The 26,973-nt window shown below is 31.3% G+C and overlaps 1 protein-coding gene across 10 annotated transcripts in view; it reads left to right on the top strand.

Moving 5' to 3' along the window:
- LOC143065044 (uncharacterized) overlaps window positions 1–4,763 on the top strand; it is a 132,238-nt gene extending 127,475 nt beyond the window's left edge. For 8 of the 10 annotated variants that reach the window (XM_076238341.1, XM_076238344.1, XM_076238342.1 and 5 more), the window contains 4 exons: window positions 72–399; window positions 828–991; window positions 1,429–1,463; window positions 2,959–4,763. In XM_076238341.1, the coding sequence (XP_076094456.1) occupies window positions 72–399; window positions 828–991; window positions 1,429–1,463; window positions 2,959–3,042 (611 nt within the window). In that variant the 3' untranslated portion in view covers window positions 3,043–4,763. Of the gene's footprint in view, window positions 1–71; window positions 400–827; window positions 992–1,428; window positions 1,464–1,806; window positions 1,823–2,958 lie in introns of all 10 variants that reach the window. The other 2 variants (XM_076238348.1, XM_076238347.1) reach the window with 2 other exon arrangements.
- The last annotated feature ends 22,210 nt before the right edge of the window (window positions 4,764–26,973 follow it).

Raw genomic sequence — 26,973 nt, 5'->3', positions numbered from 1 at the left:
TTTTGTGGGAAAATAAATACTTTATTATATCTATAAAAATTAACATATTTTGTCTACATGTTTAATTGCAGGTTACATGCCAACCAATAGGAGTTATTCTCCTCATGCCAGATCTTCCTCTTCACCACATACCAGCATTAATGGTCTATATCATATGTCACCGTATCTGTCTTCAACATCTCAAAGATTCCGTACTACATCCTCGCCACATCCAACTTCCCTAGGGCAGATGTATGGGTCACCAAATGTAGGTCACGACCATAACTCTTATCCATCGTCACCACATGCAGTTAATGGTCGTACATCACCATACACCAATGGTACATTACCAGGTCTGAATGGTGACGTGTCAAAAGATTATAGATCATCACCATCTTTACAAACCTCAGGTGCTAGAAGGTATGTACATCCATTTCTTTATATGACCTTTTATAATTATTGACAAACTCTTATTTTCTTTATATAAATGCCAATGCAAAGGAATTGTCTTAGAATCACCCTCAAGAGATACTGGTTCACTAGACACTTTGTAAACAAAAACACCATTCCTAAGTCTGGTCTTTTGAGAATTTCTGTTCACTTGTTGAATACCTTATTTGAATGGAATATTTGGATTTCTAGGAGTGTTTAATGGAGGATTTCATTGTTAGTAAATTACAATTGCTATTTAACTGGTGATATCCACAAATAAAATGAAAACAAAATTATAAGGAAAATCCAAGAAAGCTTTTTTAGTTAATAAAATTGACTTATACTCATAAAGGACTATCATTACAATGATGATATTCTCCAAATCCTTTTCTACTGATATAAAAATATAATTGTAGAAAAATCCTGTCGACACCATTATCATCACCAACTGTCAGTAGAGACAGAGAGAGTCCCCAGTCACAGCGGAGGGTGAGAATAGTGGATGACCAGCCGTCATTACAAGACAGTTATATAGAGAGATTAGAAAGTCTACAAAAGAAGCTTGGCAGCATAGATAGTGGTTAGTATATATGTCAAATGAAGAAAGCATATTTTGATGATAAAAGTATGTTAAAACTCAATAAGTCTAAGAGAAAAACAACCCAATTTAGTCAAGTTGTGTGTGATTGATCTTTTCATCCAAATTTTCTATGTCTTACTGTGACTTGATTATATACATTCCTTTTTCACAGATTTTTGATTGATTATAAACCTGGTAGATTACATGTTGATTGGTTATTCAGATACACTGAAAAAGAGTTTCTAATTCATACACATTTTTATATAAACCAAATTAAAAAAGCCATCTTGTTAAATATAAAAAAATTAACATATAAAGGATAAAATGTTGGTCTTATGACCTTTATCATCGAAATGGAATTATAAATGACATTTTTTATATTTGTTTTTAATGAAATCTTTATATGTATAATTATCTATGTATATCATGTTGCCAAGGTGAGGAAGGAGATATATCGTCAACAGAAAATCATGTAAGGAATTACAGAAATCATTTGGTTTTAAATTAAAAATATGCTTCAACCATTGAACCATTTTCAGAGAGGATTTTCAACAGACCTTTATAATTTTATAACAGAAACACTGTAGTGAAATTATTTAGGTTGATAAAGTATATATGAATCGGAAATATGTTGATTCCTGTTCAGTAAATGGTTTGATGTATTTACCATAGGTTATTAGAGGTTTATAAGAGGGTAGAGTATTTACCATAGGTAATTAGAGGTTTAATAAGAAGGTTAAATTATTACAAACCTATCCCTCCAGATTTTACCATTGCAGATTCCATACTGTATTTTATTTTTATTTTCTCCGTAGAGCTACTAGGATATTGGTATTTGTTATTTTTTATATTTTAGTTTGGAATTTGGTGCAGGGAACTAGAGAATGGTCAGCATCTTCTTTCCTCCCACAAACTGTCACATGATTTAAATGATTTATACCACATGTGTGGCAATTTGAATTTGTGGAATTCATATTGAATACTGTACTCCAATACTTTAAAACAAAAAAGCAATTTAAAGCATTTATTAAACTATCAAAAAGATTATCAGTGTAAATTTCGATTATAACTATAATGTTTTATTATATATTCGCAAAAAAAATTCTGTTTGACTACATGACACTGGAAACTTGAATAAATTTAAATTGGAGGATACTGAGGGGGGATATCAGTAATAAATCTGGAAAAATAATATTTGTTTTAACAACTTGGTGTACAGTATTCATTTTCACATCAAGGATGATTTATATAGGACTGTTCACCATTTGAAAAGTGCATTTTTCACTCGCAGTGTTATTGACGAGAGTTGTGTGAGCTGAAATGTACAAATGATTTTTTTTTAGAAAATTAGAATACTTCCATATTGATAGAAAAGGCACAATATTGATACATTTTTTTTATTGATAAACCATGTCCCAAAGTACAAAATTAATAAATTGTTAATACATGACATTTAGAATTATAGTGGATATTGATTAATTAATGTGATACATTTGAAAAACTATGTGTTTTACCTAATTTTTCAACAACAAAACATACATTCATCATTGTGTATACTTGGGCGCCTGACTAAATTGAAGATCAAATTTATGCATTTGCAAAAATTAAAAAAAAAAAAAAAAAATTGCTACAGAAATATAAATGAATGTGAGATTTCACATGAATAAAACATCACAATAATTTCTGAATATACAGATCTTTGGCTTCTTGTTTGATTGCACATTTGCTTTAGCAAGAACATCTATCATCGTTTGTTCTGGAAAGAAATAAAAACCAAGAAACAACTACATGTTATTAGTTTTTTCTTTATAATTAATATAACTATCTATATATTGATTATTAAAGCAATATCTTGCAACCTTTTCACAGATTTTGAGAAGTAAATGCTATAAGATGAAAATATTTTCAAATACAAAATGTAAAATAGCTTAAATTATATTTTTATTATGATTTTTCTTGTTTTCCAGAATCTCCCAGAAGAAAATCTCCGTGGCGGTAGCCCCACACTTTCCAGTATCAGTTCAGAGTCTTCTGAATATTGTCCGCTGTGATCTACATAACTGTGATATATACTGGTGCTGCATACATAATTTATGTTGTCCTCTTCTAAAGGGGGTCATCTCAGAATATACAATGAAGATTTTAAATGTGACTGTATATGGACCTCTATTATGTAGTAATTTTATTTGACTTAATTACTTGTTCTGAAAATAGATCAGCAAGTATATGTGTTGGAATGTTTAACCATGTCTATGTGCATATTTATTAGTTTATTTTTGTGGACAGTTAACTGTCTCAAACTGAGGGTCCAAAATCAAATGATCTGTTACAGTTTATAATGTAACTCATAGTAAATTCAAGTTAATTTATGTTTTTGGTGAAAATATGTGGTGCCAAAGTATTGTATTCTTGCCACAGTAAAAGAAAAAAAAAAAATATTTTATACAATTTATGTATGAATATGACATTTTCAAATGTGAAATACATGATAAAACATACTTACTCATTGAAGAATATTTATTTTGTCAAAACATTTAAGAATAAATGAAGGACCTTTAATAACCAGGAATTTGATGTTGTAAATTTGGGACCAATACTGTCTTTATATTCAAGGAATTCCATTGATTTAGATGACAATCCCTTTGTGTTTTTATGTATTGATTATTTGTTTAAGTATTAGTTCAACACCAAATAGCCAAATTTTAAATAAATGAAACATGACATTGCATTTTAAATGTTAGCTTATGTAAATACCCAATACAAAGCAATAGATATATATCAGCAATTACCCTGTTTTTATATTGTCAAAAAATGTACAAAATATATATATTTAATGCAATAGTTTTTGCCATGTAATTAAGCATTAGTGCTTCATTCAGTTAGATACATTATAAACTATTTAACCTCCGGTACTAGTCAAAAATTATAATCAACAATATTTATATCAAAACAAATTTGTCAACAGTTCATTATAAGGTTGTGTGTGCTCATGTTTATATGCTTGACTATTGGAGGGTGTTTGTTGGAAGATTATCAAAGCTGTAATGTGTTTTAATAAGGGCAATGATCTTATATCTTTCTTATTGTGTATTTCAAAGAAAAGAGTATTCTTAGTAAGGTTTGATTTCTATTTTTGAATTGTAAAAAGCAATTAAATGGATACCTCAAAGATTACATAAGATATTAAATTAGCTTATATATCAGTGGTATGAATTATTTTTGTTGTTGAAATTCTTAGGATGGATTGACAATGTTTATAATCATGGTTATGGTTGACACTTAGGTATGGATTGTGAAGTTGTTTTTAAAGTTGTTTGTATGTTACCAATAGTTAATTTGTTAATGAATTCTTTATAAGAACATTGTTTAATGTAGACTCATACTTTCATTCAAATCAAAATTTACATCTGCTATATTTTATGTATGCTCCTTTTTTTTTACTTTAGGAATAAATATTCATTCATAGATTTTCATTGATAAGACACAAAATTATTACATTGAAATCTTTGTTTTTGGTAAAATAATGAATTTGCATCATGGAAGTTGTAACTTCATATTATCTAATTATTTACCAGAAAAAGCCTGGAAGTACAAGTTAACATTAAGAAAACTAACTCCTTTAATAATCATAGATAATATATTTAGGTAGTATCTGCCAAAGTTTTCATTGTCAACTTATTTATGGATGATTGTATTTCTAATGGTTCATTGTACATGTTACCATTTTTTATGGGCACACATTACTCATATTAAATTATTTTATAAATTTAAACACTTGTCTGTTTTATGAAATAAAATTTCCCCCCTCATCTGACAAGAGGCCAGTTTAAAACCATATTGAATGCTATATTACACCCAAACAATTCCAAGAACCTCATTCTGGATGTTCATTTAGGAATTTGAAAGAATTAATCCATTTAATTTATTCACAACTTGATAAGTCTAGGGATGATCTAGAGCTTAAAATATTGTATATGGACACAAACTTGTTGTAGACAAAAAAAAAATCACAAAAATAATGAACGCCGAGAAAAATTCAAAACGGAAAGTCCCTAATCAAATGGCAAAATCAAATGATAAAACACATCAAACGAATGGACAACAACTGTCATATTCCTGACTTGGTACAGTAACTTTCAAATGTAGAAAATGGTGGATTGAATCTGGTTTTATAGCACTAAACCTCTCAGTTTTATGACAGTTGCATCAAATTCCATTATATTTACAAAGATGCGTGAAGAAAACAGACATAACGGGCAAAATTGGCAAAATAGGGGTACAGCAGTCATCACCGTGTCACAATCTCAATTAGAACAAAAACAAACAAATATTTAACAAAGAAGCACAAAAAGCATCTATCAAATTCAACAACATTATATTGAGCTTTATTTGCTTCTTTTGATTTTATTCATCTGATTGTCCTTACAGAACTCTGTTATTGATTTGAGGTTGTATTGTGGGTTTACATGCAGCTCCAATCTTATGCTTTTTGACTTTTGATTTGTGGTTTACTGACAACAAATTGTTATTCACCTTCGATATTGACTTTTTCCACTTCTGTCATTCAGGATTTAATGTTGGTTGGAAAAAAGCACTTTATGTTTTCTGTGTAATAACTTGTTTAGGTCTGTCCAGCCCTGCTCGCTTTAAAATCAGTGAACAATACCTGCCAACGATGATAATTACTGAAAGACAAATGAACAGAACTTGACCTTCGTTTTGTAACAACATTTCAAATTTGAAAAGCCTTGGTTGAACAGTTATCAAGTTTTTACACTGACAAAAAGAGTAAAGCATCAATATCTAACTTGACCTTTATTTTGTGAATTGTAACAATACAACAATACAATATATGTTATATTTTAAAACACTTGTCACATTCACATGTGAAACAAGAGGTAAATACATACAAAATACAATCACATACAATCATAACAATGTATTAACTTTTCAAAAGAATCAGTTGGTCAGTTTTCAAGTAATTGCTAAGAAACGACATACAAATGCCATTTATTAACCCATTTCAATAATGGGAGGCGATCTAAGAATATTGTTTCTGAGGATAACTGATTTGGCCCATAGATTACCAAGGTCACTCAAAATATGGCTACATATGAAATATCTTTTGAAAATATAACAGGATATAAAAATATCACTTATCATCTATCTGAGACAAAACAACAAGAAAAACAAAAGATATTTGAATGCATTAGCAAAGCTAGATTTTTTAATTGGGTTGACTTAGGACAAAAAGAAAGAGCTAAATATTTGTAAAGAAAAGAAAAAAAGTCATACTATTTTTAATCATTCAATATGCTCTACTTGCATCATGATAGTTAACGATTTCATGAACACTTAATATCAGCCGCTAAGTAGATAAACTTCAGTTATTTATGAATATATAGACAATAATAGTGCATTGACTTGACATATCAACTATATAAGGATGAGGCTTAGAAACAGGGAAATGCGAGGCTCTGCCGAGCTTTTTACACGTTTCGGGCCGAATCCTTATATCGTTGATATGTCAAGTCAATGCACTTTTATTGTCTTTATACTGCAATCTAGAAAAAACATTTCCAATTGTTGTATTATTTATTTGGTTTAAATACTGGGGAAAAAAACCCTTTAAAAAGGCCTCAAGTGGAGAAATATACAACACTATGAAATGTACATTACTTGTTGCAGCCCGCAATTGATTGTGAACGAATTCGTTTTATTATGGACTATAATTTCAACAATAAGCATAAAACATAATGATTTATAGGTTTCAAACTAAAAATATTAACAAGTGAAATATATTTTTCCAAAATTAGAAAAGAAATAAGTTTGAGTCGTTGTATACATTGGAAACAAGAACAGGTTGAAAAGTTCGTATGAATGATTAGATATAGTTTATTTAAATATTCATGAGGAAAAGTGATATCGGGTCAGTGACTGTATATGACATAGAAATATACAGTCAACGCATTTTGACTGCTCAAATAGAACGAGTGCAGTATAAATAGAAAATAGACTGAACTTTGAACAAAATTGTAGTTTTCTATTGCAGTTGCAAAGAAGAATTATAAATAATGTTGTGGGCATGAATATCTACAACAACACCAGTTTTAATACTTCAGTATGAAGGTAAACTAGCTTACTATTTATGTATATCTGTGTGTCACAATTTCCCCAGCAACTGCGATTCATAATCATATATGGCACACAAGAAAGACAGATGAAGTTTTATTTTTCAAACTCTACCTATTCACATGGATCTGAATTTACCATATTTCATACATGCTGTACCTGGTGTTCTTATCATACAAAAATTAATGTCTTGCCTATTTCAATTAACAGATGCATATAACAGTTTGCTTAACTTAACGTTTATGTGAAACTGCATCTTAAAGGACTGGAGTCTGGTGTTAATCAGATGATCCGTTAGAGTAAATACAATCTTAAGTAATCCCCCCTTGCAAAAGTATATACACTTTGACTTTTTTTTACCTGAACACAAGGTTTCTCCAATCCAAACCAAAAGACAAATTGAAAGAATTGTTCCATGCTTTGTTTCATAAAATAGAATGGCCACTGTAGATATACAAGTATCGTATCTTAGAGAGGAATACATCTTTCTTTGTAAAAATCACTGATTCAAACACAAATTTTCTGAGACTGACATTAGGATGCTTGACTTTTTGATGACAATATATTTTTTACGTTTTGAGGACGTGTTTTCAACAACAAAATTGCATTCCAATGGGTGCAAACTGCGCTCCTCTTTTTGCCGACTTTCATATGAAGCTGACTACATATAGATGCTTGTTTGAAGAACAAAAGAAGCTAGCAGTTTCGTTGAACTTCTTTTTCCATGTCTTTTCACTGGATAGTTAAAAATCGATATAAAGTACGATGTTAAAGACCATCGAGAACAAAACTTTCATAAAAGTTTTGCAAAATACAGCTACGGTCCTGGGGTAGAAAATCGTCAGTATCTTAAAATATTCAAAGTTTTGTAAACAGTTGAATTGTAATTATGACCATATCAATGAAAATGCACGTCAACACCAATGCTGACTAATGGGCTGGTGATACCATCGGGGGTAAACATTCATCAGCATTAAAATCGACCTAGTTGGGAGAACCAGGCTAAACATTTTCAACGCTAGATGCGCGTTTTGTTAAAAAAAAAAAAAAAACTCTCATTAGTGACACTCAAATCATATAATGAAAAAACACCAAATTAAATTTGAAGTTGAAAATCATTTAGGACCAAAATTTACGTAATACCATGACTTTCTAAGGGGTGAAGGTTTAATCGTTTCTTCTAAAAATAAATGTGCTGGCGACATCACGAGTTGGTTGACCGTTATGGAATATCTATTTCACAGATGACAACTGTTCCAATTGTAGTAACCGCAGTCTCTTCTTTTTCTCGAAAATGACATACCTAGTCATACTAACACTGGGTTGTTTCTCACATGAGCAACACTTCGAGTTATATTTTTTGACTGGGTTCTTGGCGCTTAATCTTTGTGTTTTGCCTTTGTCATTTGTTTATGAAATTTGTCTGTTGCTTGTTTTGTGTTTTAAATTTTGCCATGGCGCTGTCTGTTTGTTTTCGACTTATAAACTCGAATGTCCTTTTTGGTATCATTCGCCTCTTTTTCTTTTAAAAGAGTCAGGCAGCTGTGATCACCTATTTATTTTTCTCTCAAAGATATCTACAAAGGTTAATCTAACAATGACTAAACACCATGCATTTCGTTAAGTTGTAAACAATGAAGGTTTAAGAAGGACATGCCTGAAAGTATACAATATTTGACAATTAATACAGAGTAATACGATATTTTATATAACTTTATCGAGTCTGAATATTTTTATCATACTCAATTCCCAATATTTCAGAAAATTGCACTAGAATAAACAATGTCTGGATAAATAATGACTTCTGTTGTGGAAATCGTGAATGTGTTGACTGACCAATATACAATAGCTATTCCCATGTTGTTTCCATTTATCATAGTGTTATATATTCCTTTTACGGTTATTATAAGTTTATTTCTAATGCTGAGTTTATTCTATCTATTCCGGTTTTTGCATTTTTGTTTCCTTTGACAATTTTTACTGTAAAACAGAGGGACGAAAGATACCAGAGGGAGAATCAAACTCATAGATCGAAAATAAACTGACAACGCCATGACCAACAAAGAAAAACAGACGAATAATAGTACCCACGACACAACATAGAAAACTAAAGGCTAAGCAACACGAAGTATTCATTCGTCCCACCTTTTTTTTAATTATTTTTATGGCTATTATTTTGTATTCTTGTTTTGCCTTTTGCATTATGTGCTTTGTCTTCATAGTGTCTACATTTCATTTTGGTTTTTTATTGACATAGTTGTTAGTTTGTATAGGGATTAAGGTTATAACACTATGTTGACGGCTGTACCCCATTTTTACCTACTTATTATGTCTGTTTGTTTTGCAGACACATTTTAGTCAATATAATGGAATGTTTTGTGACTGTCGTTCAAGTAAGAGGTTTAGCTAGCTATAAACCCAGGTTGAATCCACCATTTTCTACATAAGGAAATATCTGTACCAATTCAGGAATATAACCGTTGGTTTCCATTCGTTTGATGTGTTAGATGTTTTGATGTTGCCATTTGTTAAGGGACTTTCCTTTTTGAATTTCCTTTATTTTGGGATTTTTGATAATTTACTTTCTAGTTCAGTATATTTGGTATCGTTAATGTTATTTTATAAATGTCTTGTACACAAATGAGGCTTTTAGTTTTCTCGTTTGAATCGTTCTATATTTCTCATTTTTGACCATTCATAGCCGACTATTTGTTATCGTTTTTGCTCATTGCCGATGACCTATAGTTGTTAACTTCTATTCTATGTCGTTGTAGGATCTGGTGGAGGGTTATCTCATTGGCAACCATACCACATCTTGTTATTTTAATATACAATTGGTTCCTCAGTTTCCAGAATGTAACAAGGGATTCATGGGAACGAACAGTATTGTTGATTATCTATTTCTTTCAGTTAAATAACAAATTCTCATTCATAGTTTATGATTCGCACCTACCTGCATAGCCATAGCAAACTGTATAATCAGTTATGGTTGACTACTTTTAGTTATATTTATGCTCTTCAACTTCGTACTTTATTTTGCTTTTTAAACTTTTTGGATTCGAGAGTCATTGATGAGTCTTTTGAAGACGAAACGCGCGTCGCCGCAAATACAAATTTAATTCTGGTATCTATAATGAGTTTAATCAGTTTTCTCTACGACAACCTTAAAAGAGTATTATCTATTTCATGCATGAACGGATGTATACATAAGCTAGTACTCTTAAAATATTACCCGCAAATTATAACTAACACGTGATATTTCATGCAGTGTTGATTTCTGTTACGTCACTTTTCGTTATAATTTGGAGTTCGTTTAGTTATGGATAATACTTTTTATTTCTCTGTTAACAATTTCATAATATAATTGTGGCCAATTTGCTTTTGTTGCACTTCTGTGTTCTGTTGTTCCGTTGTTTCCTCTTATAGTTGATGTGTTTCCATCGGTTTTAGTTTGTTACCCGGTTTTGTTTTGTCTCAATCGTTTTATGACTTTTGAGCAGCGGTATACTACTGCTGCCTTTTTGTTGCAGTGTAAAAACAGCATATGTTCAAGGTTAGAAAAAAAATAATTTTGTATTCAACAGTAAATACAATAGAATAGTTGAATAGCACGGTAATCCTCGCCCTTCCCATACAAAAAAAGTTGATATTTTTTTCTGACAGTAACTAAATATTACACATTTCTCATGATCCATCGAAAAAGCAATGGTATAACGTGTCTGACTGAAAGGAGGTGTGGTATGATACGCGATTAGATAAAAGAAGATGTAGTATGAGTGCAAATGAGACAACTCTCAATCCAAGTCAAAGGTCAAGGTAGTTTTCTAAATATTTCTCCCTGTCAAATGTTTGTAATCATCATGTATCTATGTATCAACAGTATTATTTACTTGATCGACCATAGATGAAATAAAGATATCAGTCTCTGTGCACTAACATGACCGCACAAAAAAAAAAACGGAGTCTCCGGGCTTCACAACGGCGGGGAAATAAACTGTAAAACGAAAACATGAATATATTAATTTCATTATGGCACAAACAATAATGAATGTTTTAACACAGCCTATCATGAGTGGCCGTCAGACAATTGATGTTATTACGGGATGTCATTTGCGTTAAAAAAAATACATTTTGGAATTATCTGAAATTTCCCGGAAGACTGCTTCTAAACAAAGATGATTCTATAGTGCATTTAATCACCATTTGATCCATGACAACACGACGCTACATATTATGTGTGTATATATATGTCCATAATTGCTAACAATGTAAAGTTTCTCGCTACATTGAAGACCTGTTGGTGACCCTCTGCTGTTGTTTTTTATTTGGGCGGGTTGTTGTCTCTTTGACACATTCCCCATTTCCATTCTCAATTTTATTTTGTGTTTTCTAAAACTCTGTAATTCAAATGTTCGTTTTTGCCATGGTATTGCAACTTTTTTTTTCTACTCCTATCATAAGTCTAATGATGTTTTAATGTACCCTTTATATCTACCAACTTTTCTTTAGATTATTCTTTAAAATCAAAACGTTACTTTCCACAGTAAACATATATTAAAAGACAAAACATACTCCTTTACCAAATCAAATATTTAAGCATCACAGCAGTGAAAACTATATCATCAACATTTTCTAATGTGAACAGTTAGATCATAAAAATACTGAATTCCGAGAAAAAATCAAAACTGAAAGTCAAACTGCAAAATCAATAGCTCAAACACATTAAACAAACGAATAACAACTGTCATATTCCTGACTTGGTACAGACATTTTCTTATGTAGAACCAGGTTTAATCCTAGCTAAACCTCTTCTTGTATGAAAGTCGCACCAAATTTTAACCTATCATGTCGTTGTCAATATAATGGATTTTGATGCGACTGCATCACAAGTGAGATGTTTAGCTAGCCATAACACCAGGTTTATAGTCCTTGTTTGGAATGTCTAACTTAAACACCTCGAAATTCCCACATATACCCTACATCATTCACGAAAGAGGTGAAAATCAATTGTGGATTCTTAAAATTTCTGGATTTGCTCCAAAATCTCAAGTCACAATCTTTTCAATTTCGCAAAAACATTAAATTTGTGCTTTATTTTTTGGTGGATTTCTATTCCAACAAACATTCGATATTCCAATTAGTACTTGTAGTGCATCTTTACTGACTTGTTTATGTAGTAATTTGAGGCAAACTGCAAACAAAAAATACAAAAAAAAACCATGCCAAGTTATTTGATTTCACTTTTAGATTTATCTATAATATCGTGTCACTCAAAAAATCCCATATCTGAAGAGCTTGTATCTTGTATAACCTTGTAAACTAGAGATTAAGGACCCTACGGAAACAAAGTTGTTTGCTTTCTATCTTCTTTTTTACCTCGATATTGACAAACGAAGAATTGAAACTGGTTCCAGTTTCTTAGAAGAAAAATAACTTCTGCCTCATCGTATGGCTTTTAAAGATCTCAATTGGTACGATACGCTCGGGCATTTTCACATTGTACGGACTTTATTAGCAGGGTTGTGCTCCTTTCTCAGAAACTGATCCAATATGAGGATCTATGGCTGAAATCGACACTTCATACGTATAAAGGTCACCAGCACGAATAAGTTGACCGATCTGACATGTCTGTGTGTCAACTAACTAGAGACAATTTTTTGCAGTGTTAGATCATTAGACAAAAGAGGTTTTTTTCGTCTAATATGTAATGTAACCTATCTTTTTCCATTCCCGATTGTGACATTTTGTCTTAGTGTAAACTCGTATAACAGTGATGGCATTTATACAGGGAGCCATTTACACTGTCGATGCAACTGGTATCATGCGCTTCTCTCAGTTTATGTTCGTTATCTTAATTTGTCTTCTCAATCTATTAACGAACTGAACATCGATTTCTGTTGCCTTTATGTAGCCAACTTTGTGGTGATGTACGTACGGCCTTCATCAATGAGAAACCCCGTTTTTGTATATAGATTTATATTAAACACCGGCATGGTAATTGTCGAAAATTCTAAAGAAAAACAACGGTCTACTTTATTACTAAATTGATTAACGAAATACGCATATGGCAGACAGCAGCAGGCGACATCCGCTGATTAACAAGACTATTGACTTTGAACATTCTACTTTAATGTATAAAAATTTCATTTGAACAATCTGTGAACACAAATAGGAAAGTACTCGACTAATATAAACCCAAACCACAAATAAGACAACAAAAAACAGGATCATAAGTCTTCATTACTGTATGACAATACATATTTGGTAATGATTAACAAATGTTAGTGTCATTATTATATTATAGTTCGTTTCTTATATAGAAACTTCGTTATAGATGTGTTTTATATCTTAATGTTGTGTTTTTGTTGTGTCGTAGTTCTCTTATATTTCCCTCAGTTTTAGTTTGTAAACCGGATTTGTTTTTCTCTATCGATTTATGAATTTCGAACAGCGGTATAATACTGTTGCCTTTTTTTAGTATAGATATAGGCATTTTTTTTAAAAGTTGTAACCCTTCAATGAACCGTTTATTCAAACATTCAATAAGTTTACACGAATCTTCAAAAACTATGATATTGTAACCCTATTTCAAAAAAAGTTTCTTTAGACAGCTAAATATCTAAACCAAATCTTTGTTGGTTAACGCATCGTTGTAAATATGACAAAATTTGATGCGACTGTCATACAAGTAAGAGGTCTAGCGCTACATTGGAAAATGCCTGTACAAGTCGGGAATATGACAGTTGTTGTCCATTCGTTTGATGTGTTTTATCATTTGATTACGGACTTTTCGTTTTGCTTTTTCCTCGGAGTTCAGTATTTTTGTTATTTTACTTTTTGTATCAATAAGTAGTTTGTTGCTACGAAATCAAATCATACTATTTTACAATGTACATAGACTGGTCATATTCTATAACAATCCATTCCATATAAAACATTGTTGTTCATATTCGTTTTCTGATCATTGAAATTTTAAATGTCTCCACAGACACGAACAAAGAGAACTAGTCGGGAAAGATATACACAGAAAGAAGGCACATTCGGAACATAACCTTCCAAATTGGGAAAACAATACGGAACGAAAACAAGTGTCTGTTGTGGTTAGATTGATATTAAACGTATTTGAAGTAACTTTCCATGTCTAAATTTCATTCGAAAGATTAGAGCATTCTTGATTATTTAAAGGAAAAACATTAACACTGTAACGGTGAGTGTTATATTAAAATCGCTATTAATATTTCTTTTAAATCGAATTTAGATGAATGTTTGCTGAGTGTGACCATAAACTGTAATTCTTGGTTATATAAGTTCATGTAGAAGCAAGACTGCTATTAATGAGACACTAAACTATAACCTACAGCCAATCTATCAATTGACAAAATGTTTATAGATGATCATAGATGTTATCAAGGAGGACATTAAAGTCTTTAATCACCCCATCCCATTTCATCTAGCATATCTACCTTGTTTGTCTAACAGCAAAAGGTTCTACTTGAGTAGTATATAATAAATTTGTAATCCCATTTTTCAAATTACCATTTGATTCCATAATAAAACGTTTGCTTATTTAATTTTGTTCAATGTTACCATACAAAGTTGTGTTAGCGTAAAAGGGATTTATACACAAGTGTATAAAGTGTTCAAGTTTTTGTTAATTTTAACACGATAAAAAGGAAATAAATAAACATTCATAATTGTGTCTTGGCGTTTAGTATAAAATTGTACGAATAACCATTCTAATAGATTTCGACGTTGTGCGCAATGTAACAAACGACCAACACATGTATAAATTAATCCTTGTTCAAAATTCGACTCTGAAAAAATACAATTTAAGAGAATACGCATGTTCTATAATATTCCATTCCATCTCAAATATTGTGCAAAACATGGATATGATAATTTTATACTCAAAATTACACTTCATTATAAAAATAAAAAAGATGTGGTATGATAGCAACTGACACAACTATCTACTACAGTTCAAAAGACGCAAATTTAGGACACCATCGGGCCTCTAACAATTAGAAAAACCAAAAAACGGATAGTCATTGAACTTTCCATTTCTAAGTAGCAACATTCCAGCAGCACCTGCATACGGTGTATATATCTCCCAATTGATACGATATTCCCGTGCTTGCATTTCCTATCATGATTTTCTTGATAGAGGGTTGTTGCTCACAAGGAAGCTATTAAATCAAGAGTTCCAAATGGTGAAGTTGAAATCATCCCTTCGTAAATTTTACAGACGCCATCACGAGTTGGTTGACCGTTATGGAATAACCGTTTCTCAAATGATATCGGATATGTTCCTTTCGTCGTAACTACAACCCCCTTCCCTTTCATGAATGTGCCCTACCGAATTAGACTATTTACCGGGTTTGTTATAACATAAGCAACACGACGGGTGCCACGTGTGGAACAGGATCTGCTTACCCTTCCGGAGCACCTGAGATCACCCCTAGTTTTTGGTGGGGTTCGTGTTGTTTATTCTTTAGTTTTCTATATTGTGTCATGTGTACTATTGTTTGTCTGTTTGTCCTTTTCATTTTTAGCCATGGCGTTGTCAGTTTATTCTCGATTTATGAGTTTGACTGTCCCTCTGGTATCTTTCGTCCCTCTTTTATAAGGGCCCCCGATATGAAAAACAATCAAAACGAGAAAACTAACGGGCTAATTTATGACAAATCAAATATAACAGACAATAAACAACGACAACTTCTATCTTACAGGCTGGTGACTATGTACAGTCATTTAAAATATGTTTATCATGTTTGTTTGCGTTAAAACCTCCCTTAACCTGAGATAGTTGTGTACGAACACAACATGAGAACAAACGGTAAAATATTTAATTTCTAATTTGGAACTCCAATATTATATCCTAGGTTATTTTTGCAATTTAATATTCAAGTATTCGCTCATTTATGATAACACTTCTGTACATTGATAATATAAACAATTTAAATAACAACTTTTCTATGGGATCAAAGGTATCTTGAGAATTACAGAAATTATGTTACATTTGGGAGTTTATTACATTAATATATAGATTAATTATTTACATATTGTATTAAAATTCGTCAATAGTTTATGATGTTTGATGCATATGATTTGATATGATTGATTTAATTTGACTTTCAAATTGAGGTATATTACCAATAACATTTATTCAGTTAGAATATTGATAAATTAGTCGCCTAGTTAACTGAAGAATTTAAAAATAACATTTTTAAAGCGAGTTATTTGATGATTATGCATACAACTTGGTTCTATTAAAAGTATATTGAAATTTACACCCCCCTAAAAAAAAAGAGGAACCCTTTGAATTATCATTGATATTGTCATAATCAAAGATTAACTAGTTACAAAACTTTTTAAATACTAAGGCATTTTTACCTCAGGAATAGATTACCTTAGCTGTATTTGGCAAAACTTTTAGGAATTTTGGTCCTCAATGCTCTTCAACTTCATACTTTGATCTTTTTTATTTTTTTTTTGGATTTGAGAGTCGCTGATCAGTCTCTTGTAGACGAAACACGCGTCTGGCGTAAATACAGAATTTAATCCTGGTATCTATGGTGAGTTTATTTACAACCAATGGTTCGATGCCACTGCTAGTGGAGTTTTAATTCCTCGAGGGTATCACCAGCCCAGTAGTCAGCACTTCTGTGCTGACATGAATTCCCATTGATAAGGTCTTATTATAAATTAACTGTTTATAAAATTTTTGAATTTTTGAAATACTAAGGCGTTTCTACCTCAGGAATAGACTACTTTGGCTGTATTTGGCAAAACTTTTAGGAATTTTGGTCCTCAATGCTCTTCAACTTCATACTTTATTTGGTCTTTTTAACTCTTTTGGATTCGAGCCTCAATAAAGAGTGTTTTGTAGACGAAACGCGCGTCTGGCTTAAATACAAAATATAATCCTGGTATCTATGATGAATTTATTTACTGGGTCGATGCCACTGCTAGTGGACTTTTAATTCCCCGAGAGTATCACCAGCCCAGAAGTCAGCACTTCTGTGCTGACATGAATTATCATTAATATGGTCTTATTATAAATGAACTGTTTACAAAACTTTTGAATTTTAAAAATTCCAAGGTCTTTCTACCTCAGGAATAGACTACCTTAGATGTATTTGGCAACACTTTAAGGAATTTGGTCCTCAATGCTCTTCAACTTCGAACTTTATTTGGCCTTTTTTAATTATTTTTGAATTTGAGCGTCACTGATAGTCTTTTGTAGACGAAACACACGTCTAGCGTAAATTCAGAATTTAATTCTGGTATCCATGATGAGTTTATTTGATTTAATCGACTAACCATTAGAAATAGACCCCATTTTTTTTATAACAGTTTGAAATCAACTTGGTAAACTCGTTTTGCTTAGAAGTACATTATATGTATATTAAAATAGTTCTTTGACAAGTACATTTCAAATTATAGGCTTAATATTCGAACATTAATGATTATTTTTGGTTATTTTTTTAAGTGAAGTTCTTTTACATTTACTTCATCGACGGTCGAGCCGGTCAGGAAAAACCAACACAAACGAGTTAGTATACACATTTGTTTAGGGGCCAGCTGAAGGATGCCTCCGGGTGCGGGAGTTTCTCGCTTCATTGAAGAACCATTGGTGGCCTTCGGCTGTTATCTGCTCTATGGTCGGGTTGTTGTCGCTTTGAAACATTCCCCATTTCCATTTTCAATTTAAGGTCAGTCAAACTACATTTAAAAAGCAGTCAAATGACCACATTTCAAGTATAGCGGGAAATGTCGTAGGATTAACATGACTATTCAAATAGCTTTGAATTGTATAAATGAATATTCTAGTAAAATGCTAATGTGAAAATATGTATCAAATAATTACTATGATAAGTCCTACGGTTTAACCCTGAACTATTGAACCCTTTAATTCGTCAGCATTTCAACTAATGATCATGTCGTGATTGATCTGAATCATAATTTTATAAAAACACTTCCATAAAAACATCGCTTGATAAATATTTCAGATATTAATACTTAGATGATGTATTCTCTGTAAACAATCATGATTTTCATAAAATCAAATATTTAATATTTCCAACATTAATAGTGACGGATGGCCTTTTTCGACCCTGATATTTTAATTTCTCGAGGTTATTTTCTAACAAATTTTATGCAGATGCCGTTGGGTATTCATCACATCTGAATATATCGATATTCCCTACCCCGTTAGAAACTCAATTTTTTATACAAATTATGATTGGAAACACCTGTTATAAGTGACCGTTATAACCAATGCACACTGTTTGCCTTCATTACAAAGATTGCCAATCACAGACTTTTCAAAAGAGCTGTTGACCTTTGAAAAACTGAGAAACGATCTTTTCTTTGCAAAACAGAATGTCGCTTTAATGCAGGGAATATCATTCATCGTAAATCAGTTTAATCTTAAATATTTCCATACTTTGAAAATGATTAGCAACAGATCAGCCTGTTCCAATTAACTCAAACCTGTACCCTACCTTTTGAGACAAGGAATATGTGTTTCAAGAAACCAACATTGACACATGTGAAAGTTCCCTTTTATTGTTTATTGTTTATATAAGAAGATCTGCTTTTACTTGATTTCTATTACTGTTGTTTTGTGAATAGTTGTCTTATGTGCAGTCATTCAACATTATCTTATTTTATGTGCACAAAGGAGCGTCTCAAGAACAACGAAAAGTGGCACGAATGGCCAAGCACGATGCACTATGTAGATGGTGTCCATTCAGTAAATACTATTCAAAGTTTGGTGACTATGTTGATTGCATTTATCCCATTTGAAAAAGGGATTCCATATAAAGAATGATGTCTGCTTCAATTTTCGACATCTTGGCATCTTTGAAATTGACATGAGGGTCGCTTGGGAACAAATATTTTGACAAATGAGACAATTTTAATTATTCCATTGTGACCGACCCTTTTCTGAAGAGCTAGTATACACCGCGTCTTGATATAGAACGTATATCTCTCAGTTGAAACCACATGCCTGTCATTTTTATCGTAATTTTCTTGACATAAGGCTGATGCTTACAAGTAGACTATTGGATCGTTGTTTTTCAAATTGTTAGGTTAAACAATCTTCTCGAAAGGTTTTATGACTATAAGCATATTTAGATGATCCTTACATAATATCTGTATCACATAAATGTTCCACGTGTCGTATCCGCAATTCTTTCCTCTTATCCTTAATAATATTTTCTATGAACCGGACTAATTATCGAGTTTTTACTTACAATTAGTTTGAATGAATCAAACTGTTTACTAGCTCAAAGTACCTGAGTTTACCCCAATGTTCTTTTCATTCTTGTTGTCAATCTTAAGTTTTCGGTGTAGAATGTTCTGATTAACTGTTTGGCTTTTTATTATTCTTTTCCTTTATAATTATGTAATGTCGGCTCCATAAACTCTTACATTGTAGCGTTCATTTCTCAGTGTGTTTGATATGGTCGCATCTGTTATGAATTGTAGCATTTCAAACCCAATGTTTTGGAAAAATACTCTAATGACAAGGAAATACTAAATTCAACAGTATTAATTTTGCATTGATTCGTCTGTTTTATTAATCCTTCAATTTAATTCCTGACTAGTATAAATGTTTTTCAAAACTGTCTTTTTTTCGGTAAATACACTGACAAGATGTAAGCGTCTTGTATTTGTTTAGAAAATATTACATTTCGCTAATTTGTAATTTGAAGTAAGACTTTAATATATCCTGAGTTTTTCAGCATTTTATGTTTTTTTGCAAAATATCCATATCATCGTGTCATTTTGTATTTCTTATGACTTTGATTCTTTGAATACAGTTACCGATGTTTAAGTGTAATACAGTCTGATTTCCATCAGCGAGTCTATTGTGTTGAGCTCGCTTTCAGTTTCTGCATTTGTTGATTCGTTATTAATAAACTCATCATATATACTAGGATTGAAATTTTATATTTATTATCACATTGTTTGTGGTTATGTTTGTACTTGTTTCATTCGTTTGTTATCTTCTTTTCTATTGGTCTTAGAGTACAGTGCTGTTTCTATACTAACTTTTAATGTGTGTTCTTTTATGAACTCTGCAAAGTATTCGTGTGCATGTTTCAAAATAGAGCAGTGGTTGCCATACATTATATCTTAATACTTTTTGTTGGTCGTAATTTGATATTAATGTCTGATCATTGATAATACCTGTTTTTTTTTAAAGCTATGTCTCATTCTATTTATAAAAATAAAGACTGTCGTACGACAACAATTTCAATACATGATTTGTAAAATAATGCTTATACTACAGCGGAACTAAGCCATGACAGTAAGGTCATAGGATATGCACAAATCAAGATCAAAGTATGCTATGAAATCAAATATCATCGTTTTTAATCAAGTAAAACATAATCTCAGCGCTTAATCATCCTAACAAATAGTTCGTGACCTGGTAGACGAGAGTAAAAGAACACATCAAATAAAGGCAACAGTAGTATACCGCTGTTCAAAACTCATAAATCTATGGACAAAAAACAAAATCGGGGTAACAAACTAAAACTGCGGGAACCGCATTAAATATTAGAGGATAACAACGACACAACATTAAAATGTAACACACACAGCAACAGACTAAGCATTAGACAACATCCGATGAGAATAACCAATATAACATCAAAACCAAATACATGAATTTGGGATAGAAAAGTACCGTGACACGTCTTATAGTAATGTGAATTCACACTCAAAAATAGGAGAAAACAAACGACACAACGGAAACACAACGTAAAAATGTTACACACACAGAAACGAACTATGATATAACAATGGCCATTTTCCTGACTTGGTACAGGACATTTTTAAAGAAAAAAATGGTGGGTTGAACCTGGTTTTGTGGCATGCCAAACCTCGCACTTAGATGGCATTGTTAAATATAACATTAAAATGACAACATAATAATACAGGACTACAATACAAATAAATAGCAGAACGTATTAGGCATAGAAACACATGAATAATAGATAACAAAAGGCATCAGGTTTAAAATTCATTACGTCAAAAACGCGCCTCGTCCAAACAAGACTTACCAGTGACGCCCAGGTATAAAAGTTCGAAAGTCAAAAAAAAGGGGACAAAGTTGTACAGCTCTGAGGATCAAAAGTTGAAAAAGGTTGTGCCAAATACGGCTAGGGTTTTTTGCTTGTGATAAGAACATCCTTATTATATAGAACAATTTATGCTGTTGTAAACAGTAAATTTTATCAAATGATATAAAAGATTTACATGATCAAACTGACGTTAACTAATTACAGAAAACAAAACCATAATACATAATGCATTGAAGACAAACACAGAAAATAGACACACCCGACTCAGTGACAAGCCAGGCCTGAACGCAAAAAGTCATAACCATGACGTCACATACAAAGTGTTGAAAAGGTACAATATTACGTCATGCAGACATTTGAATTTCTGAAACAGCACAAATATGACGTCATATTTGAAAAATTATTTCTAAAAAATAAGATATAAATAGGATTGAATCAAGATTATAATAGAACTAAATACTGATATTACATTTAAACACAATGCACATTGCAATACTAATCAATAGCAATTAACTATGTTATATATGTCCGTTTTTTTTTTTTAATCTAACTTCAAACATAAAATTCGTACAGATTACGTTGAACAAAATCAAAACTAATAAATGAAGGCGGTGATAAATTTTCTTTACCATAACACATGAATTTAATAGAAAAGACGTCAACCAATTTGACAAAATCCGATGAAAATTATAAATATAACATCAAACTAAATACATGAATTTGGGATAGATAAGTACCGTAACACGTCTTATAGTAATGCGAATTCACACTCAGCAAAACAGTCACAATCGGGAATAAGTCACGTTCGGTAATTAAAAGATTAGACGACGTAATGACAAACCACAATCTACCATGTGGTAAAAATGTCCTTAGCTAGTTTGGTCAAAGACACATCATATGGATCAACTAATTCGTGATGGTGTCCATAAAATTTACGGAGTGTCAATTTTAATCTGTCCTCCTCATAACTTTGTTGAAGCAGTTTCTGTATAAGGAGCACACTTGTGTATATGAAGTCCGTATAGTGTGGACTATTTGTCCATTTTTATAAACAAATCAATGATGCATAGTTATACAGCAAAAATGACTTTCTTTGACTAAAATCAAGAAAATGTGATAAAAATGAATGAAGAAATGTTACGCAAATTCAAAGCACATGCACTTTTGTAGAAATGACATTCCAAATAATTTTACAAAACTTTGCTTGCGTTTTGTTTTGTTATAAACGAGTTAAGTATGGCTTTTATCTTTCAGAAGGATAGAATGTTCAAGAAATTAAACTTTTCAGTAAATGTCTGAAATTTCGACCCCATTTATGCCTAAAAGTAATGCATGACGGTATAAGTACTTTGAAGAGCACCGAGGACCCAAAATTCCCAAAAGTGTATAGCATACAGGACATTGATGTTTTTTTTTAACAAACATTTCCAGATTTTTGTTTCCATTTCAATATAAAACTATTTGTTTTGAACAAATTTTAAAACTTATATTTAATTAAAGTACCCATGCCCTCTGAATAAGATGAATGGTTGGAGCCATTTATAATAAATAATAACTTTAATACCTTGTTTCCGTACAAGTGCGGATGAGTCTTTTTAAAATGTAAAAACAAAGTAAAGAGAAATGAATGTATCATAGCTGGAGAATTCTGTTTCATATAACATTGTACTTAAAGACTTAAAGTGACAGACAATTGATCAATATACATGGAATCAATTATTTAGTGACTTTTTTGCAAACCAATTAATTTAATGGTAACCTAATTTATATTTTGTCATCCTGGATCATTATTATTTTATGTGATAAAATTTTCCCAATTTTGTTAGTCTTGAGTATGCTGATCTATAAAAGCTCTCATCCTACATAATTTACTGGTTAGATCAATCAAAAGTCCAGGCTCTGCTTTCAAAGGGATCACGTTTCTTTTTCCTATCCTGCAAATTAATCTGATTTGTCAGAACATCATCACGTGATTTATTATTCATGTAGATTCTTCATGATAGAATTCTTAAATTCGAATTGGATTTAGGTATCGGTCTAATCGGATTTAAACGTTCATTAATTGAATATGATTTTCTTCCAGAAGCTTGTTTCGTTTACTTCGATATGTGTGATCTTACTGTCAGGTGAGTAGTTTATACAAAATAATCTTGAAAGACCAAGTCAATGTAAAAAGTTGATAGAACTGGATAAAAGTTATCAACAATTATAATGAGTTGCATTTGTTAATATAAAATTGAAAACTCTCCAAATTAAAATAATCAGACAGAAAAAGTTAATTTTATCTTAAGAAACATTTTTGTAGTTCATTCAGTTTAGTATTGTAAGGGCCTGAAACGTGTTTTCATATTATTTAAAATTTCTATTTGCATCCTGGATAGAATATACCATTTGATCACTTTCCAAAATTTTGATGAAATAATGGTTGAAATGTGATGGTATCAAATTTACCAGAATATGTATTTTCATTTGAGTTTGGTTTAAATTTTAAAATATAAAAAATATATCATTATGCGTTTAAAGTTATGTTTGAAAAAGACAATGCCTCATTTCATAAAATTTAATCTATTTTGAACTATTCAAGAACCATATCTCCCAAAACTGAAGTTTTAAAAAATGAATACTAGTTATTTAAATAAACTCATCTTAACCATGATTGACATTTTGTATTTGCACCAGAAGCGCATTTCGTCTACATAAGACTCATCGGTGACACTCGAATAAAAATAATTAAAAATGTCAAATAAAGAACGAAGTTGACTAGCATTGAGGACCAAAAAATCCTTAATTTTTTGCCAAATACAGCTCAGGTAATCTATACCTGGAGTAGAAAAGCCTTAGTATTTCAAGAACATTAGTTATGACCATATCAATGATAATCTTAGGTGCAACTTTATTTGTCCCGGTTGTCATGTGATGCAAACCTTTTAAAACCTGACGGACTAGCAATGCTGTTTCATATTCGACTTTTTAATAAAAAAAATCCAGCTCTCTGTTTTATAACATTGATAAACATCCCTTTCATTTCTATAATAATGAAAGACTTGATCGATGATTTTCAGTCATTTGTATAGTTAAAAAAACTTAGCTGTGTAGTTGCTTGGTGTATTAATCTATCTAGTAACTAAATTGTATTAGCTACCAATTATAATCAAATAAAATATTTTATCGGACCCATCTTCTTTGATTTGTACAAACTGAAGTACGATTTTTGCAATCATACCACATCTCCATATTTTCATATCGTCGAAGATTTTTTGGCAGAATAAATCTATTTCTTTTTTTTTGGGGGGGGGGGGGGGACTGTTTATTCAAATGATTTAGAACCAAATATTTACCTTAAGTTCATATTTATGTCGATAATATATTACTATTGTGACCGTGACAGATGACAGTAACATAATACAGTGTACCTTTAGTAATATAGTATTATTCTCCATTGATTGGTAGCTATTTGATTTATAATATTAGAGTTTAACGATATCAACTAGAAATGATAAAATTTCACAACATTTTACTTTACTTATCGGCTTTCTGCCTTTACCTTTGATATGCTGACCTGATATTAAGATAGTCTTGATCTTTCAAAGGGAAATTTTCAAGCAATGTTGGTGAAGAGTTTGCATATGTTTGAAAAAAAGAAAACTAAAAACCAAAGAAGTAAAAGACTATTTATTGCTACTGTGGCCTTTATATATATAACACCAAGTGAACTAAAAATAAATAGGGGTCTTGCGGAAACGAAACTTTTCTCAACATTTCAGGCTGACACTGTGGTTTAGACTTTTATAACTATTAACGTGTTTTAATTGTTTTTTTAAAAAAGAAAAAATATCTATTAGAGAAAACTATCAAATTCTACTTACTGCCTAATGTGTCACTTATGTTAAAGATTCACAAAAACTGTTACTTTCATACTCTAGAGAATTACAAAAATACCATATATTTACAAATATATATATTTTTTTCTTGAACATCTGGAAAATTTGGGGATTTTGTTTTAGTTTCTTACAACCTACCGTTTCGAATAATTCTGAATGACTTCTGTTCTAGCATGAACTATAATTTCTTCTTTATGAGTACTCTATGTAAATAGTTATTGACATACACTCCCAAGACTATGTCGTGTAATAGTTAAATGCACATGCCATGTCTTTCTTATTGATAAATTGAAACAAACTGATCCCCTGAGCATCTACAATGCTCTTAACCTTACGATATGTATAACTTTGTCTGTCAATATCATAAACGAAGTGTCTTAACTATCACGCCGACTTCGGCGTGTTGTTTATCTTGTAATGACATCTATATAGAAATGTATATCTTGCCAGTTCTAGTGATTTAATTCATCAACTAAGAAATTGATTAGTTGCCGACTAATCGGTTTGATTGTTCATTTCGCTTGTGGCATCGGGGTTGTTTTTATTTCTTATCTCATGTGTATATGGCCTTTACTGTCAGTTAACGGAACATTTTCTTTAAAAATCAAATTAAATTGAAAGGCGACGGATATAACAGATGATGTCCGATTTATACCCCCTTAACTCATTAAAAAATATCGTAACTCTATAATTTTACCAAAATAAGTTTCACACAAACTTGTAAATATCAATAATGACATAAAATAATATATATTGTTTCTGCATATGATAGTGTAACACTGTTGTACATGATTATCTACATTCCTTGGTTTAAAAAAAATCAAATTAAAATGGGAACACGCTATCAAATTCAACTTCCTCCTATCTTTATAATTCATTGCATGTCATTTCAATAGACTGGATGCAACAAGAAAAAGATATTCTGTCTCAAACCCTTTTTATAAAAAAATCATAATGATAATTCTTAAAAAGTGCACAAAAATCCCTGTATTTAATTAATGGAAAATGCTATAAATGTTAAAAAATGAAAATGAACAAGCTGATTTTAACAAAATTTTTTTTTTTGGGGATCAATTCTAAGGCATACATATTATTCAAGAACATCATTAACTTTGCAGTTAATATATAGAATAGGCCAGACAAAGACATCTGACGATAATTTGTCAATAAGGTAACGACACAAACAACAATAAATTGCTTCCATAATCTCAAGTGTCAGCATCCATACTGACATATTACATTTATATTGAAAAATCTTATTGCATTCTTCAACTGTTTGGATCACTATGTTTCGAATAAAAATGTCCATATAGATTGACCATCCAGTTAGTAATCTAGAGGTTAATTTTAACCATGTGTTTCAATCTAAATTTGCGGAGAAAAAAATATGTGTGAACGTAACCAGAATAAAATTTGAAATTTGATGATATAATTACTTTCTTCCAATATAATACTTTCAATAGAAATAGGGAGACGATAAACTCAACCCTTTTTCGCTGTTTTATAGAAGCGTTGGCGTAGAGTCTCATATAATCATTTCAATCGTGGAACAATGCTTAAACACAGAATAAACTTTTAGTCTACATATTCATAATACCTAAGTATATGCATAGATTACATCTTTGGTATATGCTAGTAGTTATTTTAAGTTTAACAAGCTATGTTATCTTAATACCAGCGACGTACGCCGGGCGTGGTAAAAAACACGTACGTTGCCAATACGCTAGTAATTTTGGACGCATTCAACCTGTCAATCATATCTGTATAGTGTACACAACGAGCTTTAAGTATGTTTAGGGCGTACGAGAAGCGTACATAAGCGTTTATTGGGCGTTCAAGTAACGTATGTTGGCGTATTTTTGGCGTT

This window comes from Mytilus galloprovincialis, chromosome 2 (assembly GCF_965363235.1).
Source record: "Mytilus galloprovincialis chromosome 2, xbMytGall1.hap1.1, whole genome shotgun sequence".
NCBI classification, from domain to species: domain Eukaryota; kingdom Metazoa; phylum Mollusca; class Bivalvia; order Mytilida; family Mytilidae; genus Mytilus; species Mytilus galloprovincialis.
This window is presented reverse-complemented; position numbering and strand designations above follow the sequence as displayed.